The following is a 17,262-nucleotide window of genomic DNA, read 5'->3' as shown; positions in this document are numbered from 1 at the left end:
CTTTATAGTCATTTTTTTTTTTTAATTTAAAAAGTTTTTATCACTGCAACAGTATTTTGGTATCTTATAAATCTATGTGGACAGGACACTGTTCATGACACAATAAATAATAAAATTAATGTCATTGTACTAACTAAATTGTATCCACTGATTATAGTTAGGGCTGGCTCGGGTATGTCCTGAACCATCCCTTAGTTATGCTGCTATAGAGCTGGCTATAGACTGCTGGGGGATTCCCATGATGCACTGGGCTCTCTCTCTCTCACTCTCTCTCGACTACTTTATGCCATTAACTTTGCATTTTTTTTCTCTCCTGTAGTTTGTGCTTGTCCTCTCTCTCCCTCTCTCTGTTCTCATTCTGCAGGAATGAGAATTGAATTGAATTGAATTAACTATTATGTTTCAAAATGATCTAAGTAGAATTAACATATTTACCCTGTGTTAAACTGAATGTAAAACACAGAGGCCAACCAGGTATGAGGCTCTTCAAAGCTGTAAATGAGTAATTTGGGGCTTTTTTGGCTCCATCTTGAAGTCTCCACAATCTATATCTACTCCATCCAGTACAGCCTAAAAAAACAAGCAGCGCCCCGTCTGTGAAAGCAAATAGGAATAACGACTTTGTTTTATCCACTGGTCTCTCACATAACTGTTCTAGTCTTATACACCCCTTAAACCACACCCACAGAGGATAAATGTATAAGCCACAACCCCCACCAGCCATTGAGTCCAGACACTGGCCAACAAAGCATAACTCCCATTCACTTAAAGTGAGAAGAAGAGCCATAATGGAAGGAGGCCAAGCTCGTTCTGCCGCTCCAGCCTACCTTGGATGGTCCATCTTAAACACTTTATGCTGTTGTTTGCCTCTTGGAATTGCTGCTATCATCTTCTCCTGCAAGGTAAGTAACTTTTCCTGAATATCAAACCTTTTGCTGCTTTATAATCAAATTCAATCTATACAAAGCATTTTCAGTTTTTAAAAGCATTTTAAAAGTGAATCTGAATTTGAAAAAAAGTGAATCTGAATTTGAAAACTTTTCATTGTTTTTAAAGGTACAAAATGCAAATGCTGCAGGAGAATCAGCTATAGCTGAGGATGCATCAAGGACAGCCAAGATCCTAAATGTCATCGGGCTTGTCTGTGGAATAATTTTGATCATCATTTTCATCGCTCTCAAAGCCACTCAGTTGCATTGAACAAGACTGAAGGCGCCAGGTTTTGCCATAAAAAGTGTTGGAATCTCTGCAGAGCTTTTGTTACCATGGACCGTCCCTCCCTCACCCATAAAAAGAAACAGATGTCTAAAAAAAATGTGCGCCCGCACACACACATTGTACGCATATGATGGTCTACGTACTTCTTAATACTCACAAAAAGACGCCATGATAGCCATTATAATGCTTGTGATGTTAAAAGCTAAAATTTGTATGAAAAAGCTAGCTCCTGTTTTACAGTGGAATAATTGATAATTGTTTTGTTGCACAAAAATAAAAATAAACCCTACAACATGACTCTGTGTGATCAGTGATTGCAAGAAACAAAGAAACAAAAAAACTGGGATGCAAGGTAATGCCCCACAAAAACATGATAGAAACACAACCCACACTAAACAAACAACTGAGTTTACTATACCCACAGCGTCTCTTCTCTGTGGCATTAAGGATGTCATTGCTGCATACTACAAACTACCATACTAGTTGAGTAGACACAAAAGATGTGATAGACACATTTTCTAACATACTTTTAAAATACTGTTGATTGGTATTTTGTTCTCACAATTAATGTATTTATATAGTATTTCGATGAATTACCTGATATATGATGTAAAAATATATGTGTGAAAAATCAAGTAGGCATTTAAAATGTTGGGCTAAGCAGAACACTACATATTATGATGAAAATGGAACATTTTACAAGGTGGAAAATAGGCTTTAAAGTTAGTGGTAAATTGGTTTAGGGGAACATTTGTGGTTAATGTTGTGGTTTATCCATGACCTAACAATGAAAAATACAATGGGGAGTAAGTAAGTATTCCTGATACTGTATCATGTAATAATTTATCTGAAGGATCAATGATTTTAATGATTTAGTGAACCTTTCCAAAAAGCTCCATATCCTCCTGTTTATAATCTGGTAGTGGTTTGCATTTCCATTTGCTGGACTCCTCCGAACTGCTAGATTATTATGAAAAGCATAGGATTTTTTTCCAAAGATGGCGGTCTGTTCATGTGTTTATCCAATGTGGTCTCCGCCTTTCTCTGTAGAGCTCCTCTCTCTCAAAAGTCCTTCAAGATGTGAGAACAAAGCTGCTTCTTTGTGCTTCCTCTGGAGTTCTTCAACTGCCTCCACCCATAATCAAAAACAGACACAAGAAGCACGCAAGGTTGCTCTGGTTACCCTTTGACTCACAAATGTTACGCTGCAACGCTGCACATTACTGACAGACAAAATAATAATAAACAAATCTGAATCTTTCATCTGAACAATCTGAAAGATGTTAGAATAGTGGCTAAAATGTGGTTAGCATACTATAGCAAATGATTGTACTTAGTGGAAATATTTTGTTCTTACATCTTCAGACAGCAATCCTCTGCTTGGTTTGTGAAGCCTGTAAAGCAAGGAGGCAGCAAGAGAGTCTGATAGAGTCCCATGTAAGTCTCCTGAGGACAAATTGGCTTCCTGTCCAGAGGGGGGAATACCTAGTCTGGACTGAAACAGTTCCCCCAGGCATGCCTGCAGTACCTACATTATAAAATGAAGCAAAACAACAATGTTTGAATAAATGTCATACTGGTAAAAGTCATATAATCAGTGGTAAACCCATAAAAACTAAAAATAAAAGCTTAATTGAAGCTAAATTTGAAATCAAAATGTACTATCACTTCAATGTTTTCCAAAAAACATGTTAATTAATTTTTCATGCTTTGAGTGCTTGTCTGTACATTGAAGAAAAGCCTCTGGAAGGCAGGACTGGCGTCAGTGCTCATGTCTTTTACTTTGACATGGGACAGACAGTGGAGCAGCAGCAGAGAGAAGCCTCCAACTGAGTGTAGCCTCTGGCGACGGACAAAGAGCATCTCCTCTGCTTCCTGTGAACAGAGCAGTCATTCACATGCATGTGAGAGTTACTCTGAGTAACACACTGCAGATGTACAAACATGCATAATCCACTGACAAAAAGCATGCTTGGCGCCACATTGCATTACATGTACAATATGACGTTGTGTTTCTTGCTATTTGAAAGGCAATTGGGCAACTACACTTCACATAGAGTTAAGTGGCTACTTAAGGTACACTCAGCCATGCCATTAAATGCACCACAAATGCCATTAAATGCACTACATTTTTTATTGAAGCTGGAGTTGTGCTCATTAAATCAATCCATGTTCCGCACTACACACTGTAATATAAAATAGGGACATACTTCAAATATTGCAAACTCTTAATTTAATGCATGTGTTTGCATGGCCATAGCATGAAATGGTTGCCTGCAGTCTGCAGCTGGTTTCCTCCTTCACCTAGGAAATGTGGATTCTCTCTGAACTCTAGAGAAATCTGAAACAGTAAAACCTACCCAGACAGACACTTTGTAACCCTGAGCTTATGCAGGAAACCTGGAGGTTGTGGAAAAGCGGGTTATTTAAAGATTTGAGGGGTCTTTTAGTCTGACCTCTCTCCCCTATGAACAGAGGGGGTGAGGGTGTGAGCAGAGACAGAATCTTTTGTGTCCAAGGATCAACAGGGTTGGAAAGAATGTTCAATAAAGTCTCTCACTGTTGAGACTCACTGAATTGCCCCTTCAGAATTAGGAGGCTCCAAACAGATATAAACAGCAGACAGACACAGCAAGCTGCTGTTGTGGTGTTGACTGAGCTGATTTGCTTTGAACTTCAGGTACTGGGAAAGGTTGGTCAGAGGGCAGATGATTCTTGTCATTTGTTCTATTATTTCTGCTGCACTTAGTACTACTAACTAATTTTCTCCTTGAACAGATTTCCCTGCACTATTTTTGAATGGTTTTTTTTTTTAAGTCTACTAATTTGTTGTATACAAAATATTAATTCTAAAGTAACTAGTAACTAGGCCTGGGAAATAAAATGATAGCGATATGTAGCAGTGATAGACACTTCATCAATAGCAATATGAAAATCTTTCAATGGAAAGTCCAATAGTCCGTCCCTGGCTCATAAAGGGATAAATCATATCCCTTGCTAATGTACCATGTACCAAGTGGCAAACAGCCAGTATTTTAAAACGTGTGTTGTTCGGTTGCACCACAAACAACATAAGTGTGGAGTGAAAAAAATTAGTGCAGCCAGTGAAGGTGTTGAGGACATTGTTAACAAAAAGGACAGGTCAGCTAACCAGTATGGTAGTTTTTTGGTTCTTTAAGTTTAACCGATATCGGAACATCATTGTGCATAAACTGTGAAGGAAAACCATCCTGACCAAGAGCAGGAGTACAACAAACTTATTTCATCACCTTAGCTGCTTGTACCCTTTGGATTACGTAAGACAACGTCAACATGTTCGAAAATACAATATAATCATATATCACAATAATGACATAATATAATAATAGTTACTTTCCACCATGGACAGCATTTCAGCTGTACATGGGTCTATTACCCACAAATCAAAACTTTATCTACTGTATCAAGTTCACAAGTCTGTCTGTGTTTGATACGTGACACAAAAGTTCAGTACTTTCTGATATTAATGGTGTTTAACAGATTATGATCATAATAACCATCTGTAATAGATCTTCTCAACATCGTCAAACCAGCTGAGTGAACCAGTTAAGCTGCATTTACTAACATTCTCCAGGGAGGTTATGGACAAGTTAGCCCAGTACATGCAGAGAGAATGAATCCTCACACCACAAAATCACAAAGGTATATAGGAATAAAAAAATAATAATAAATTAGAAAAAAAGAGAGTGCACATGATGTTCTCTAAATGCACCTCGGTGAGAGTGGCAAGTCCCAGGATTTGATAGTTTCAGGTGAACCAGCACTATTTCACAACCTTTACAGAGCTGTTTCAAATTTGGACAAATTCTTTCAGGAGCACTGTGTTTTATTGCATCCATTTCCAAGGCATTTTAATTTAATAAACATTCTCTGCTTTATTGATTTGTTTTAAGTGCACTACTCACAACTTAAATAGTGAACTCATTTACTTGAGCACTCTTTCTTGTTGATGCTACTTATGCAACCACACAATTGAACAATTGTGCTGATACTGCAAAACAAAGACAATTTCAAATTCTGCTTTGACTGACAAGTTTACCTGGTAAAAGAAGGAATTTCTGAAGGCATTGTTCGTGTAGTTATTGTTTGGGAGACTAGCAGCTATCTGAAGTGAAATGGCTGGAGTCTGTTGGAAAAGAAAACAACAATCTAAGCCTTTTTTATTAAAATATGCCAACTGAACCTTAGCTCACAGTAAAACTGGAAAAATAATATATACAGTAACAGGAAATAAGTAACAGGAAAAGACATCAAGGTATTTGGATGAGAAAGGATGATATCAGTCTGAATGGCCAGGTACGTTTGGTCTTTTGGGATACAGTGGTAGTGTCCTGCCTGATTAGTTCGGCCTACACAGAAGCTCACAAGAAACATTTAACGTTTGAAAGATAGCCTGGGGCCGCTCAAAGCCTCAATATAAAAGAGTAAAATTCATTTTTTAAAAATGTATAGTCAACAGGGTTAAAAGAGTGAAACTTTGGTACCAACCAGGTTCATATTATGCAATGTGTGCATCAGGAATAGTCCGTGCTGGTAGACCAGGAACTCTCTGGGGTTAAGAACTGACGGGTCCAAAGGGACCAGCTCTCCTTCACATTCCCACTGAGCATCAAGGACATCTATGAAACTCTTGCCTCCATCTGGACAAAATACAGAGCACAATAATTGCCAAGAACTGTAATTTATTACTTACTGTACTGCCATAGCTGCACACTCAACACCTTTTAAAGTAAGACCTGTGTGATTTGCACAGAATACTGAATCCTATATGTGTTGAGACATTTAAGAGAGACTGACATTGCCATCCCTAGAGTCATGCTGCTACACTGGTTTCTTTATAGTCACCACAAGATCAATTTTTTGATACATAATTTGGCAGAGCTTCAATTAGACAGATCTGATGAAAGTTAATTAAACCCAGAGTTGCTGAAGCCAAACAAACTAGCATATGGTTCAACACTTCAGGTTCAGCAAATGTCTACCTGCTGTGCATCATCAAGGCTCTGGAGAGTGAGATAGTAAGAGTTGTTGAAACATGCAGGAAGTGCTGAAATCTGAAGAATACACTATACAAAAACGAGGCTGTAATCTGCTCTTTTCACAATAGTGCACCATCACATAATGGGACCCTTCTTCTGTATTCATATATATAAAAAGATTATTTTAGAGAAATCAAGCCTTTATTCAAGTTTTCTCCAGGTACGTTCTGTTTGGGAGAAAATACCGCTGAGGTGTGTGTAATGCTTGATCGTCTATGAATACCCAATGATTATGCTGTTTACATGGCTTAAATGTGTTTGTGCATGTATGAACTTATATATATGTGAGTCTGTGCATACAGCTTCTGCGTGTTGGCCCATTACTTAGTTCAGTGACCTGGTGCAGGCAGAACAACCTAGAGCTAAACGCTCTGAAGACAGTGGAGATGATAGTGGACTTCAGGAAGAGCCCAGCCCCACCCACCCCCATCACCCTGTGCGACTCCCCCGTGGCCACCGTGGAGCATTTCCGCTTCTTGGGAACCACCATCACACAGGATCTCAAATGGGAGCTGAACATCAGCTCCCTCATCAAAAAAGCTCAGCAGAGGATGTATTTCCTGAGGCAGTTGAAGAAGTTCAACCTGCCAAGGACTATGATGGTGAACTTCTACACCTCCATCATTGAGTCCATCCTCACCTCCTCCATCACCATCTGGTACACTGCTGCCACGGAGAGGGACAATAACAGACTGCAGCGTATCATCCACTCTGCGGAGAAGGTGATTGGCTGCAATCTTCCATCCCTCCAGGACCTGTACACCTCAAGGACTCTGAGGCGTGCAAGGAAGATTGTAGCTGACTCCTCCCACCCTGGACACAATCTTTTTGTGACACTCCCCTCTGGCAGGAGGCTGCGGTCCTTCAAGACCAAAACCTCTCGCCACAAAAATAGCTTCTTCCCATCTGCTATTAGCCTCATCAACAAGGCTAGAGAGCCCCACTGTTGCTGATCCCCCTGATCCTCAATTGCACCAATCACCAGAAAAAATTCCTTGTATGTGAAAACATACTTGGCAATAAAACTGATTCTGAAAAAAAAAAAAAAAAAAAAGGCACCTCCCAACTCCATCTGACCTACCAGTGAGCTCTCCTCTTAGAAGCCCCACCCCACAGGCCCAGCTCTTCAGCTGTAGCTCCACTGCCTTCAGCCGCTGGAACAAAGGAGAGAGCTCCAGCAGCTTGGTCCACTCCTCTTCTGAGGAATAAATACAACATGGATGGATAAAGTTAACACGACATACTATGTCACATGCTTCATCTATGGATCATTTTACATCATGATGGTACCTGGAATTGTGAGGACAGATACATGTGTAGGCTGAGCAGACTCTTTCATAGGTTGGCTCTCTGTTAGGAAATCAAAATAAAAATAACTCATAATCATTAAGGCAATAATTTGACATTCTAGGAACATGTCTCACTCATCTTCTCGCTTTGAGTTTAATGAGGAAACTCTCAAATCTGTTTGGTATAAAGCTACACCCAGCTAATTAGCTTATGTTCCCACAATGACTCTAAAGCTCAATAAATTAATCACTATATTTCCTTTGTTTTCATCCATACAAAAAGCAAAGACTAAAAACGACAAGTTGCAGAGCTTTAGAAATTCTGTTTTCAGTCTTTGTGTTAAACTAACCTGTAGTTACATTTATAATGGACGGAGAGTGGTATCTATCATTTAATTTGAGCAAGAAAGAAAATAAGCATATTTTCCAAAATGTCAGAGTACACGTTCAGAGGTATGCTTTGCTGTCCAGCTAGAATATATTCTATGTGTATATATGGATGTGTGGATAAGTGTATTAGGTATAGCTTGCTCACATAGCACTGAAGCACAGCAAAGGGCAACACAGGGTGGAAGGGGTCTCATAATCAGACCTACACACAGGTGACAAATTAAAGGAAAAACCACTGTAAAGGGTCTTAAGGTGTTGGGCCGCCACACGTGTGGTGGTGTTCAGTTGGGTTCATACTCATCAAACTATTCAGTGACCCTTCGTGCCCTATGGACAGAGGCATTTTCATCCTGTTTCTCCACTCATTTTTCCTTTGTGTCACCTGTCTGTGTAATTGTCTGCTTCACCTCAACCTGGCAATGAATACCCGAAGATGCAGTGTGTCTTTGTGAGGTGTGTGTCGGTGCTGAGCTGGCCTGCAGACCGGTGTCCTGGGAACGCACTAAACTGACAGGCTCCCTCAGGGACTGGATGGAGTTTCCTTTAGAAACACAAAATGTAAGAGTCTTTCTAAACATTGTCAGCCAGAGACTGTGGTGCCGTAATAAACATCCCTGCCCTAAATAGCACGCACTTAAAGTAAGGTGTAGGCATGAAGACTGATGATTGGTTGGGGTTACACTTAAGGGTAGGGTTAGGGTTTGCATAATCCAGATGGACAGGGGTTACTTTTCACTGCAGGGGTGCTTATTATGGCAGAACAGAGATCAAGCCATTTCATTTGAAAAACATCAACACGTCTCCTCAAGCAGCTCTGTGTCACAACCAGGCTAGGACTCAGGACACAGATGCAGGATTGCTTCAATAAAAGACTTTTTTGCAAAAATCAGATTAGAATCGAAAATTAGCTCTAATGTAAATCCCTATAGGAAAAGCGTGGCTACAAAAGGTACCAAAATAACAATCGCTCCACTAAAAGGAGGAAAACACAAAAGACTATGAAACGTTAATAGAAACAGAAAATCACTCCCGCTACGGAGGCAAAAGAAATAACAAAAAGAAGTCAAACCAACAAAAAAACTCTCCTGAATACTGGAGGCACTACGCTATGAAACTACAACTGAAACTCTCTCATCTAGAAGGAACAAAAAAACCAAATGGAACTGGGTACAGGACTGAAACAAGACTGTGGCAGTCTGTGGTGATCGCACGCAGACATCGACGAAGACAAACACACTGGCACAAGACAAAGGGAGACGCAGACTCAAATACACAGGGTAACAAGGGACAGGTGGAAACACTCAACAGGCAATCAGACCGAGACACACGAGGAAGGGCAAGTGACCTGAAACGAGAGGAGTTACTTTTCAAAATAAAACAGGAAATGACAAGACAAGACATGGAGACAGGACAAAAACCCAACTTGACCTCACCGCAGTGTGACACTGAGGGTTTGTTTTGTAAAGTTAGCTCTCTGAAGACCCAACACACATTATATCGAGGCATTGCATTTTACCTTAACTGGCGAGCTTTTTTTTTTCTCATTTTTAAAATTTACCCTAGTGCTCGCTACACCTGCCATATACCTTTACATATACAAGCTATGTTTTGGCATAAGCAACATTATTTTCAACACTTGTTGGTCAGAATCATAATAATCATATGACCTCCTTCTCCTCCATTTCCATCTAGTCAGAGACATTAAAGAAACACAATGTAGAGAAACAGAACATCCTACAGCGATTAGAAATTTTAAGTGAATTTGTGCCAACATTGTCTTGTTTCCCCTCTCACTGCTCTAATCTAATGCTTTTTGACAATCAACATAAGTCACAGTATTTCTTGGCATGCATTGTACACACACTCTTTCTACACACAGATACAAATGTTATCACATGGCTCAAGGGGCTGAAAAAGCACATACCTTTCACCACAGGCATGGAGGCTGTCCAGACTCTGGAGGCTATCTCCAACCCATATGCCTGCTTTGTTGACAAACCTGAAACATGTTAGAAATTAAGCTGAAAGAAGCTATCTGTAAATGTTGCTATTGCTACATAGCCACCGTTTGCATAATTATAATTTATTTATATTTATAAATTTAAATATACAACTGTTTAATAGTGTACTTCATAATAATTCTAAAATACTGTTGAATATTTATCCATCATGTAAATTAACAGTTATTGTGGTCGGTTGCCTAATAACAGTACACAACTGTAATTTAACAGCATAAAACAGTATTTTCTCGAGCTTCGGAAATATGCGCTCTCATCTCAGGAGAGAGAGGAGTGTGGTGCAAAGATGAGTGAAAACAGAAAAGAAGTAGTATTTGGATGCATTTTGACAGTTGTGACAACATGAAAGCACAGTGTAGAATTTGTAAAGTGAAGCTCTCCTATCCAGCAGGGTATATTTCTTTTTATTATGTTGTTTATTTATTATTTTTTTCTCCATACCAAAAACATTTTGGTTTTATTTTTAACAAAGCACATTTACTTGATTGCTGTATTTCTATTTCTATTTTTTTCAGTACTTTACTTGTTTTGTTAGGTGTGTGTGTTTAAATAAAACAAAATTAAAATGTCAATAGCTGTCCTATTTTAATTTCTATGCTTAGGTTTTTATAGGCATCTGCTTTGTGTAGCAGAGTGGTTCTTCAAGCAAGTTAGAGAGTTACAAGGGACTTTACAACTGTAAATGCAATTGGCTACAGCAATTTATTGAAATTTAAGTGATATATGTGTTCAAATACAAATCACAAGTCAAAACAGTGCTAAATTTGGCTGAATTCTAAAAGGTATAAGTGGTAAAATGGAGAGCCGTTTGCTCTTCTTGGTGAGCTGAGCCAAAAGATCGGGCTTACTTAAAAGAGCCGAAATTCCCATCACTATCGCACTCCGAGCGTCATTATCTGGCTCACAACAAGCAGGATGTTGTTTTTAGCAGATTAACAGTTCTGTAAATAAGGTGCGGTGTCCTTAAATGCTCAGCTGCAGTGCAGTTCACTTTATTAAAGTGACTCTCCCACTGCAGGGTGGACAGAGCCAAATGTACAGCACCGTGAGATTACACAACCATAGACTGTGTGGCTTCAACCCAGTTTGAATCGAAACGAGCCGTCCTCGGAGATGAGAAATAACATTGACTTCTACGCGCAGCAGGTATTGCGAGCGAAGTGAGCAGGGACCGTCGACAAAGTGCAATACCGAAAACACTTATTACACAAATATTCAGTAACTTCCGTCTTACAAAATCACAAAAATGATGTCAGACACCAATAGGCTCATACTTACTGCACTACAGCCCTTAATTTGGAGAAACACTTTATTTGGGTTTTTCTAATAATAATTTCCTGGCATGATTTTTCTGACACTACAGTGCATACAAGTGAAGTTATTGAATAATATTCCCAATAAAAAAATACCCAAAATTATGAAAATGCTCATTTCTCCAAATTAAGTGTTGTAATATAATAGGTATGAGCCCATAGATGTCTGAGATGATTTTTGTGACACTACAGTGTATGAAGATGAAGTTATTGAATAATATTCCCAATTAAAAAATCCCCAAAATTAGGAAAATGCTCATTTCTCCAACTTAAGTGTTGTAATATAATAGGTATGAGCCCATAGATGTCTGAGATGATTTTTGTGACACTACAGTGTATGAAGATGAAGTTATTGAATAATATTCCCCAATAAAAAAAATCCCTAAAATTATATAAAAGTGCATTTCCCCAAACTGAGACCCTAGTTCTTGGACACTACAGTGAATAAGACAGAAGTTATTGAATATCTACTTAGTTAGTGTTTTAGGTAGTGCACATTTTTTTTATTGTTTGCTTGATTTACAGGCACTCCTCATTGGTGAGTGAGGATACCAGCCAAACTCTACAGCTGTCCTCTCTCTGTGGTCACTCCATCTTTCTCATTCATGGGAACTGTAAAAGTAACATGCTGGCATAGACTGTAATCCAATATACAGTAATATACTGTTAAAATACATTACAATACATGCTACGTAAAATAATGGTAAAATACTGGTGTCTCTGCTGCCAGTTTTTTTACTGTTATTTCACAGTAAAATTATTTACAGTGCACCCTCTGAGCAGCACTACTTCTTCTAGGCAGACTGGACGCTACTGTGACTTGGTATCAGAAAGGGACAAGATGGTCCGACCAGGGTGGGGGAAGCTGGTTAGCATGCTAACTTCAGTAAAAGAAAAAAAGTGACAGAAATAAAAGCAAAATACGAAGGTTGCTTTCCACTTCTGGACACAGCTCTTGGCGAGTAAAGGAATGAAGTTTGACGCTGAACTCGTAACATCTCTTCTAGACTGATATGTCTTAATGCTAACGATGGCTATGCAGCAATAGCAAAATTTAAATATATTTAAATATATTTAAATATTCAAATATATGTCTGTTAAATGAAAGACTGATATACTCTAGCTATTTCATCTGTGCCAAAGAGCTTCACTGTTTTTCAAAAGCTGTTGAAAACGTGTAAATAAGCCTTCGTCTTGCACTGGTTGAAATGCCCTTTCATAACAATGAACATGGGCTCTGTAGTTCATTCTGAGTCAATCCCACTTACACTGTCCTGCGGCTGTACATATTCACTAAAGTACCAATGCTGTATCCAGACAGCATTTTGGAAGATTTGTTGTCTCCTTTGCTAGAAATTGAACTTTATATTTGCAATTTGTTTTAAAATGTTTTTTTTAAGAATTTTTTGGTCTTTTCACGGGCTTTGTCGACAAGGAAAAATATAGAAGAACAACAGCCTTATCTTTTAACCAAAACGTGTTGGAAAATGTAGATAATGGCCTCAGATCTATCTCCATTAACATGGAGTGAAAGTACCAGTACCGTTATTCAATTAGGAATTGTGCTTCCTTTAGAACAATATGTATTTCATATCTAAATGTTTGCCTCCTATCATGTACTGGCACCACCCATATAATGTAGTAAACATAGTACCCCTGTCGATGTGCTGATTGCATGTGGCAGGCTGTTTGTCTTCCAGGAGCTGGTTCAGTCTCTCCAGCAGAGGCAGAACCTTCTGTTGTAGCAAACCAATGACCGGTTGTCTTTGCTGTTGCCACTGAGACAGACCAAATTCCTTGTACCAGAAGTTCCCACACAGTAGAGCCTATGCAGTTAAGAAGAGAAAAAGTAGCTCAGAATGACACTGGAAGCAACAGAGATAACCAAAACAAATACATTGCTAGCCCTCTAGGATAATTATGCAAATAAGCATCATTTGTTCAACTGTTCAGATTAGGTTTAACAAACTTGATGGCAACAGGGTTGATGATGAAAGACAAAGTCCCCCGTGTCATATATTAAGGTTGATTTATATTCACTGTCATGCAGAGAGTGTGTCTGTGTGTGTTTTGACCTGAGCAGTGTCTGCACGGAGCTGAGAAAGGTGTCTGACAACGTGTAGTGAACCGAGAGCAGCCTCCAGCTGTGTCTGGCTGGAACAAAACTGCTCCCACAAGTCTCTCTGTCTCAGCTCTCTGTCCTGGAAGACACACAACCATAGGCTTATGCAAGAGGACACATATATGTCTTATTTACATTTACATGGCAATGTTACAGCCTGCATCTAACAGCACAGAGTTGTATCATGAGTAATATACATTTGGCATAGATGTCTTGAGAGGAAAATGAGCGCCCAACCTAACTGTCTCAGTTAAAAATTAAACTACAGGTATAGTAATAAACCACAAAGCCATTATTCTGACCATAGCATGAAGGGTTGGAGCCCAGTCTCCTCCCTGTGTTGTCCATTTTTCTTGGTCCTGTTGCAGCTGCTCCATACACACGTCCACCTTATCAAGGCCTGACAAGAGCTCTGAGTGCCAAGCATTCTGCTGATCCCACTCCTCCTCATCACCTATACACACAGACAGAGATATGCTGCCAACCCAAACAAAATTCTGAGCACTGAATTATGTTCATTACTCCCAGACTGAAGTGTGTGATATGAGACGCTGGCATGAGGCATCTCTCTTTCAGAAAGCAATGAATATAACCACAGTGCAGGTCATGACTGTAATTTCCTTTTGTGCTCTTCATCCTGCCAGCTTGCCAGGCAATTTACCCAGTGTGAGGATGTGCAAAACATGTGGAGGCAGGATCAGAGCCAAGTGGGAGTGCTGAGCTGCTCTTCTCTGGGCTTCAGTCTGCGATGAATCCTGTAGCTCAACCACTGCTTCTCTCAGCTGTCTGCCTGACCACTGGACCTGCTGTGGATTACACTTTTACGCTTGACAAAAACAAAAAAAAAAATTCTTCATGCTGGCACACAAAAAGACATATCCACTCACCCATTCTCAATTTAAGAGAAAAAAGGTATGGAAAACACATGCACACACTCATGTGAGATGCCAAACCATCAACTTGCGTACTTGCTGTGCATGGCAGGAAAAACTTTGCTTGAATTATTTCCAAATGCTTTCAGCCTCCATTCGCATATCTCCTTACTCATTTCCACATGTTCGACAGGCCCCTTGGACCTCCTCCTGCGTACTCCATACTCATAGCCCAGGCTGTGTGAGATATTTAGAACCAAAACAGCAAACTCCCCTCACTGACCTGAGAATAGTTCACTTCTGTGATTCCAAAGAGCCACTGGGAAAGAGCTGAGTCCAGATCAGAGAGGAGATCTTCCTCCCGCTGCCTCTGATGCTGCCAGTACATATTTCGTGCACACACCTCTCTCTGCAGTGCCTCCACCTGGCATACAATGGAAACAACAAAAGTAAGTGACTCAGATTCGCTTAATTCCATCTCACGGAAATCAGCGAGCTGCAAAACAAAAAGCTGAAGGTAAAACACAGGAAGACTGGGATCACTGTTATCAAGTTCACTAAAGTCCCTCCAGTGGAATTTATTAAACTGCAAAATACAAAAAACAAGCAGAGAGCGGAATCACTTTCATTCTCCATTTGCACATTAAAGATTTCTTGTGTGAGGAAAGCCTCTTTCAGTTACTTCCCCACCTGCACACTATCAGTTTGATCTGCCACCGTTAACCAGTAGGATGCTGTGACAGGCAGAACATTTTTTCTGGATACATCCAGCCTGGCTCCAACCACTGGGGCCAACACCCCTGTCACTGGGTCAACAGTCTGAGATCCATAACGGATCGCCACTAGGCCTGTGAAGTGCAACATCACAGACACAGAAAATGGGCATACCTTCTTTTATTCTTTCTTGTTTCACAGAATTTAAAAGTGGATTAGATCAACTGTGTCAGTTGAACACTGATTAGTGCAATAGCTGGATTTTCACAGTACCTTTTCCGTCGGGGTCCTCCATGGTCCCTGCAAGGGGTATTGTAATCCCAGAGATAAGGTCAGTCTGGCATCCCAGCACAGGTACGCTAACACCAGATCCCATGGGGTCTGGGTACTCCATCCCCAGCAGGGCTGGCACACACATATCAGTGCCTGAGAGAGGCATCTCTCCTGGTTTGAACAGCACAGAGGAAGTCAGAGCATTACAGTGGAGCAAAATATATATATATATGATAAGGGAGGTGCAAAAATATTTAATTATTCAAATATTCCTGAACCCTTTTATGTCTAACACATTTCTAGTTGGAAAGGAGAAAAAAGCTGAATCAGGGCAACAAGACATTTTTGACCAGTCCAGAAAACAGTTTTTACATTCACTTTGCTTTAGTGACAGAATAAGCTAGCACTGTTTAAGGGTGTCCCCTTTGAATAAGATCAAACAACATCTTAACATAAGTAGATGCAAAAATAAATAGAGTGAGGTACATGAAACAGGATTATGAGTGCATGCTACATCTGACAAAGCACACTAAACTCTATTAGATGCAAAAACTAAGAAGCACATTATCAAGCAGATCACACATATGCATATAAGCACAGCAACCGAGTTTCAGCCACAGTAGTGTTGCACAGCAAACAAAATGCAGAGATAACCATGATTGGCTTGTCATCATGCTGATGAAGCTAATTTGATGATTGAGTCAGGAGCAAAAACCACAAAAGAAAATTCCCTGATTGGAAATTAGAGATAGAGGTCTTAATGTCTGGATATTTTTGTGCTGCAGCAGTTCTGTGTTATCCTATATCATAAAACACGAGTTTGTGCGTGTCTGAATATGATTTCTTTAGGTGGGATAAACAGGTCGCATGCTTAGTTTCTGTGGAGTATGGTTACTTGAGACAAATAAAGGTCATGTGGAAGTCTTTGAGGTAGGAAATGTCATCCTCCTAAGGCTCATGAATTTTAGTAGCAGCAGGCACTCAAGGACAACACTGTGACATCCAGAAGGAGCCAAAAAGTTAGTCAAAGACTGTACAGTTTCTTTGGTGTTGAAAAAACACCTTAGTTTCAAAAGAAGTAATGGTGTTCACTTTATGGATTTCTTTTCACAAACCACAATAGAAGCTGTAAAGAAGAAACATATTAAAGTAACAGACTTATGCTGCATATTTTTCTACACAGCAATGAGCAGAATTATGGCAGAGTGATGATGAGATGAAAAGATGAAAGAAAATAATGGAGTACTTTCTCCATTTTGGTTCTGTCACTTGCAAACATTATAGCAAATGTAGACGATAGATAACACAGAGAGAGCAGCTCTTTTACAGCAGCAAAGAGGAGGGGGAGGAGGAGATCCTATCAGCACAGAGAGGCAGAAGTGGAAAAATAAGAGTATGCTGTTGTGCTCACAAGAGACGCCTCACATCCGTTCATCTGTTCAGAGGCATTTCCTCACCCATTGTCCATCCATCTTGCTGGAGACCTATTGCCCAGTCCAGCAGGAACCCCAGCCTAGTTTGTAATTGGAGTTGGCAGTGCAGGCTCCTTCCCCAGGCCTGCTGGAGCTCGTTGGTTGCAGCAAGAAGATGATTTTGTCGGCCACCCCCTCTCTCACTTCCTGGAGGGGACTGTGAATGCTGCAAAGTTTGATCTGAACCCCACTCCTCAGTTATCGGCTTCAGGAGATCCAATACTTTGAACATCACTGCCAGGACCTGATTGATGAAATGTTTAATTTTTCATTTTTTCTTAATTTTACAACTCTCTTTTTTTTCACTTGTACAAGTGAGACCTGGCTAAAGTCACAGTATAAAATGTTGTTATAGGAATAAATGCAAAAAGCACATATGCAGGCCTGGAAAAGAGTTACAAATGAGTATAAACAATATCCAGTTCAGGTGTATTAACAGGCATGATTTCCCAAGAAAACAATACATTTAGAAGAAAAACACATTCACTGAAGAGTGTCATTTT

General features: G+C 39.8%; 1 protein-coding gene across 1 annotated transcript in view; it reads right to left on the bottom strand.

The window, feature by feature from the left end:
* Positions 1–1,232: 1,232 nt before the first annotated feature.
* Positions 1,233–17,262, bottom strand: part of LOC139632430 (uncharacterized) — a 28,320-nt gene continuing 12,290 nt past the window's right edge. Inside the window, exons 20-36 of the mRNA XM_071497349.1 lie at positions 16,745–17,003; positions 15,288–15,458; positions 14,991–15,148; positions 14,584–14,724; positions 14,090–14,234; positions 13,731–13,882; positions 13,382–13,507; positions 12,961–13,132; positions 9,900–9,974; positions 8,358–8,516; positions 7,587–7,646; positions 7,378–7,494; positions 5,746–5,897; positions 5,297–5,383; positions 2,947–3,093; positions 2,576–2,746; positions 1,233–2,347 (exon numbers count right to left, since the gene is read on the bottom strand). Of these exons, the coding sequence (XP_071353450.1) occupies positions 2,237–2,347; positions 2,576–2,746; positions 2,947–3,093; positions 5,297–5,383; positions 5,746–5,897; positions 7,378–7,494; positions 7,587–7,646; positions 8,358–8,516; positions 9,900–9,974; positions 12,961–13,132; positions 13,382–13,507; positions 13,731–13,882; positions 14,090–14,234; positions 14,584–14,724; positions 14,991–15,148; positions 15,288–15,458; positions 16,745–17,003 (2,403 nt within the window). The 3' untranslated portion in view covers positions 1,233–2,236. The remainder of the gene's footprint in view (positions 2,348–2,575; positions 2,747–2,946; positions 3,094–5,296; positions 5,384–5,745; positions 5,898–7,377; positions 7,495–7,586; positions 7,647–8,357; positions 8,517–9,899; positions 9,975–12,960; positions 13,133–13,381; positions 13,508–13,730; positions 13,883–14,089; positions 14,235–14,583; positions 14,725–14,990; positions 15,149–15,287; positions 15,459–16,744; positions 17,004–17,262) is intronic.

The sequence above is a fragment of the Trachinotus anak genome, unplaced genomic scaffold (genome assembly GCF_046630095.1).
Source record: "Trachinotus anak isolate AG129_WGS33_773 ecotype Australia unplaced genomic scaffold, CSIRO_AGI_Tana_v1 ptg000014l, whole genome shotgun sequence".
NCBI classification, from domain to species: domain Eukaryota; kingdom Metazoa; phylum Chordata; class Actinopteri; order Carangiformes; family Carangidae; genus Trachinotus; species Trachinotus anak.
Note: the sequence above shows the minus strand (reverse complement) of the source record. Positions and strands in the feature narration are given on the sequence as shown.